General features: G+C 48.7%; 1 protein-coding gene across 1 annotated transcript in view; it reads right to left on the reverse strand.

Moving 5' to 3' along the window:
- Nucleotides 1-4559, reverse strand: part of TFPI (tissue factor pathway inhibitor) — a 20049-nt gene extending 15490 nt beyond the window's left edge. Inside the window, exon 1 of the mRNA XM_015566110.1 lies at nucleotides 4448-4559. Coding sequence (XP_015421596.1) covers nucleotides 4448-4559 — 112 coding nt within the window. The remainder of the gene's footprint in view (nucleotides 1-4447) is intronic.
- Between the last annotated feature and the right edge of the window lie 901 nt (nucleotides 4560-5460).

Here is a 5460-nt window from a genome sequence, read left to right on the forward strand (position 1 = left end):
AAGGAGTCAGCAGGGAGCTGAAGATGTGAAAGACGTGAGAGAGAGTCCTTGAAAGGTTAAAATGGTGGACTCTTATCTTATTCTAAAATGATCAAACCTATGACGAGATGGAAAGGCCGTAAAGGCGTGTCACCTCCCGGGGACAGCACCCGGCCGCTACCTGAGATGCATCGCTCTCTGCATGCCTCCTGGCTTTCGCAGCAGTTCTGGTTGCCTCTGCAGCCCCCATAGAGGCCTCGCACTGGCCTGAGAACACATTGAAGAAAAATCTTGGGAGCAAGGCTTTGTAGGGGTTGGGGTCCGCTCTGTATGCACAGAACTGGTGCATGAGGCCCGCTGTGGGGGGCAAGGGACCTGCAGAGAAGGAGCTGTCACACGGGCCCTCCCTGCCCGGTCCCCATGGCCAGTGCTTCCTCTTCCATGGCCCTGACCCTCAGAAAAAGTACAGTAAACAGACTGCTGTGAGAAACCATAAGTGTCATTGACAGCTGTCACCGGGGTGAAGCTTCTCAACTCCCCAAGGGAGAGAGGCTTTATCAACTAGGAAATCAACAGTCAATTAATTAGCTACTCAATCAATACTAATCTATACTAATAAAAGGGTAATATGCAAATTGGTCAGGACGCCCTCACAGTAACAACCAAATAGCAGGCTGCATGGAGGAACCAGGCCGGTAGGGGGGTTAGTGAGTGGCAACCGGGCTGGCAGAGGGGGTCAGTGAGGGGCAACCAGGCCAGCGGACATCCCCCAAAGGGTCCCGATTGGAGAGGGTGCAGGCTGGGCTAAGGGGAGCCTGCCTGCCCCCGTGCATGGATTTCATGCACTGGGCCTCTAGTTAATAATAATTATTATTAATAACAAATTAATAAATATTTTTAATGTTTAGATAATTAATACTAATTAATTAATCAACTATTAAAGAATAATATAGAATAATTTTTCTAGACTCTTGTCATTGCTTGCACCTGTAGCAATGGGCTGATGGAATTTAGTAATTGTAAGTTAATGTGTTGGCCTTATAAATAAGTAGAGACCTCTTTTTAAATTCAGCTATTTAAAAATATATTTCCCATTACCATTTATTCCCTCTATCCCCACATACAGAAACCCAATAACATTTTTAAATTTGATTTTTATCAAGTTTAATATTATTAGCAAAAGCCTAATTTTAAGCAAATGGCAGTTGTTTATAGAATCTATAAGTAAGACAGTGAAAACTGTAATTGGTGCAAAATGACTTAACAATTTTCCCTTTAGGCGGCAGCAGTGTTCTGTTAAATTAAAACTATAAATACATTCAAAAAAGTGTCTTAATGCACCACAAATAATTTACTTTGAAAAAAGAAACATGGATGCATGTCACTTTAATATTTTTCCATAAAACATTTTAAAAACATGATATAAAAGATAAGTTTGTACATGTATGACCATGTAAAAGGAAAATCAATTTTAGATTTCTTATAGTTTCAAAACTGAATTTTTGAAAGAGAAAAGATGCATATCATAAAAGTTGAATTAGGTAATTTTATCAGTTCTCTCCTACCCTTCATATTTCTGTCCTAATAATCAGTTGAATTAATGCCAAGTATTAATCATATTAAAGTAATGTTAAAACTCTTCATAACAAGATAACGGAAATGTTAGTTTTCTGTGTAAGTCATAAAGTGATACGTGGGCCTTGCAATCTTGGAATGGATAAAATATGGCTTCCTCGACATGAGTGGGCATTGTGCTGTTTGATTCATTCGACACCTTGGATGGACACGTGAAGTTTGTCTCAACCGCTAAGGCAGCTTTTAATTTTTAAAAAATCAGGGTATCGTTTACAAAATACTACATCAACCTTTGGCTAATTTGATAACCGAATTGACTATTCTCTCCCATTAAAAGACATCGAACCAACAGATTATATAGAACAGTAAACTTTCAGACTTAAAGTTTAATAAGGGAGATACCATGTACCAGATTTATAATAACACATAGATCTTTATCTACAAAAGACAGCACCCAACCTAAGTTGCCATGTGCATGCACAAAAACGCTCCTTATAAATCAACCATTTACGAGATTGGTTCTCACCGGGGACCCTCTAGCTTTTACTCTTACTGCATTTCATAGTCCCGATCATCAGGCCAATTCTTTTACATGTTCGGTATTGAGGCTATATGCCTACTCATCCCAAGTTCAACCTGCTTTTTAGTAGTTGTGCCACCCGGTGGCAGCAGTGCCCACAAAAATGAAAGGACAGCTTAGTTGTAGTAGTTCTAGGAATAACAGCTAAATGTGTACTGAGGAATCACTCTGCCTCAGACAGTTTGTAATTATATCACTTAATTACCACAGCAAATGGATGATCTAGGCAGTGTGATCTCCATGTTACAATTCACAAAATAGAAATTGCAGGAATTGCTCAATCTGCGCCCTGAGTGATGACTTGGGACTATCCCCTGTGGGGTTACAGCCGGTGTCCCCCGCGTTCTCAGTGAGCAGTGACATTGTCAGAGGTCTGTGCGATTGAGAGCCATGAACGGGCACTTAGGGAAAGCGTGCAGCTTGATTATATAATTTCCACTCAATCGTTTTTCTTTCTAAAATTCATTTTATAGAAACAACAGAAAAGCTTTCAATGATGAAAGTAGGGGATATTTTTACACCAATTTCCTAAGGAAACACTAAGGACTAACTTTCATTGACTACGTTTTATTAATGATTAGCTAATTATTCATCTCTCTGTTCCCATCTTGATGTATTTTTCCTTGGTGAATTCCAGATTTTGCGCGGTGACCTGTGACCCACACTTGAGCTCAGTGACCCTGGGGTGGGGGTGGCAGACATAGTACCTGGCATCCCACTCAAGAGAGATGGGGTCAGTCCTGTTTTCATTGCCGACTTGGGAGGAGCCACCTATATATATTATTGATTTCAGAGAGGAAGGGAGGGAGAGACAGAAACATCAGTGATGAGAATCATGGATCAGCTGCCTCCTGCACACCCCACACTGGGGATGGAGCCTGCAACCCAGGCCTGTGCTGTGACCAGAATCTAACCGAGGACCCTTCAGTCCGCAGGCCAGTGCTCTATCTACTGAGCCACACCAGCGTGGGCCGGGTGAGCCTCTTTGAAAGTCAACCATCTTGTGTTGAACGTGTGTCAGGCACGGACTGGCTTGGCAGGCATGTGGGAGTCGGTGTACAGGGTGGCAGCAGCCCCCTCTTTCAAGAAATAGTCAGAAAGTTGGGCTGCTGAGCAAATGTGTCCGAGCTACTTCAGCTTTGAAGGGTCGGGAAACTTTCCTGGGACGTGAAGGTGAGACTTGGAGAAAGTGTGGGCAGTGACCGGACTGAGCTAAGGCCGTGACACTGGAGAAGGCGTCCCGGCAGTGCCATGGGGCTGAAGGTGATGCAGCCAGGGGGCTGTCGCTGTCCCTGGTTTCTTGTTCTCTGCCTCACCGTGTGAGGATCATAGCCTCACCCCCCCGCACCCCCCCCAGTGCTGGAGGGAAGGCCTGTGATAGCATCTGGGGATGGTGTGTCCTGCTGTTGGAATCCTCACTGGCCTGGAACTTATTGGGAGCCCAGAGCCTGAGGAATGTACTAAGGATTGGCTGTTTGTTCACTCCCCGCGGGAAGCTGGCACTTCTCACAAAGGAGGATCGCGGATACGATCTCTTCAGCCAGGCGTGTCTTTGCAGTTGGTGGAACAAAGGCCGAGCGTGATGCTACTCCTGGTGCCATGGACCGGGAGTCGGGAGCTACAGAGCTCAGGCCTTCGGCAAAGCTGTGTGCAGAGCTCAGGCCCAGGGGCAAGCAGACCTGCCCGACTCTCCACCTTGTGAAGGGGACCGTCCCCCCTTCCCCCTGCCTGCCCTGCCCATCCTCCCTCCCCGGCAAGGGATGCTCTTAGAGTTCATCACCCCTGTGTTGATCTTATCATCTTTGTGTTTCTGAGAAGTTTCTCGATTTCGCCCTCCCGGCAGGTTGGCCTGATGAGAAATAGTTGACTAATGACTTGGGAGAAAAGCATGTTTTTCTATAACATGACAGGCCATTATTTTAATTAAATAGTGTAATTCTGCAAAATGACTTTGGCCTAAAGTGATAAATGATACCTCCCAAATGGAATGGGTACGGATATGGGATCGTGTTTAATTAAAAGATTAATTAAAAACCAAACAGCGGGAACTGGAAAAGACGCCCAGCCAGGCTGCTCACTGGTCTTCAAGTCCCGCTTGGTGCCCAGCTGGGGGCGTGCAGGAGGCAGCCACGCACTTTCTCTCCTCTCTCCCTTCTCTCTGAAATCAATAAAAAATGTCTTTGAAAAGTTTTAAAAGCAAAGCAAACAAAGGAAGAAACAAACACCCCACCAAGTTCCTGCTCAATGGGAACTTCACATCAAGGTTCGATGACAGTCAGGAGCTGGGGTGGAGGGGGTGGCTGTGCAGGTTACCTGTGCCGTCCGCGTCCTCCTCGTCCTCCCGCTCAGGAGCAGCATCCAGGGGGCGGAAGGCACCGCTGAGCAGCAGACACACGGAAGCCCAGAGGAGGGTTGTCTTCCTCATCGCGCCACGTCTGCAACACAGGCCGGACCTGGTGAGCCACGTCTGCAACACAGGCCGGACCTGGTGAGCCACGTCTGCAACACAGGCCGGACCTGGTGAGCCACGTCTGTAACACAGGCCGGACCTGGTGAGCCACGTCTGCAACACAGGCCGGACCTGGTGAGCCACGTCTGCAACACAGGCCGGACCTGGTGAGCCACGTCTGCAACACAGGCCGGACCTGGTGAGCCACGTCTGCAACACAGGCCGGACCTGGTGAGCCACGTCTGCAACACAGGCCGGACCTGGTGAGCCACGTCTGCAACACAGGCCGGACCTGGTGAGCCACGTCTGCAACACAGGCCGGACCTGGTGAGCCACGTCTGCAACACAGGCCGGACCTGGTGAGCCACGTCTGCAACACAGGCCGGACCTGGTGAGCCACGTCTGCAACACAGGCCGGACCTGGTGAGCCACGTCTGCAACACAGGCCGGACCTGGTGAGCCACGTCTGCAACACAGGCCGGACCTGGTGAGCCACGTCTGCAACACAGGCCGGACCTGGTGAGCCACGTCTGCAACACAGGCCGGACCTGGTGAGACCCAGACCTGGTGAATCACGTCTACAACACAGGCCGGACCTGGTGAGCCACGGCTGTAACACAGGCCGGACCTGGGAAGCCACGTCTACAACACAGGCCGGCCCTGGTGAGCCACGGCTGTAACACAGGCCGGACCTGGGAAGCCACGTCTACAACACAGGCCGGCCCTGGTGAGCCACGGCTGTAACACAGGCCGGACCTGGGAAGCCACGTCTACAACACAGGCCGGCCCTGGTGAGCCACGGCTGTAACACAGGCCGGACCTGGGAAGCCACGTCTACAACACAGGCCGGCCCTGGTGAGCCACGGCTGTAACACAG

Source organism: Myotis davidii, unplaced genomic scaffold, assembly GCF_000327345.1.
Source record: "Myotis davidii unplaced genomic scaffold, ASM32734v1 scaffold221, whole genome shotgun sequence".
NCBI classification, from domain to species: Eukaryota; Metazoa; Chordata; class Mammalia; order Chiroptera; family Vespertilionidae; genus Myotis; species Myotis davidii.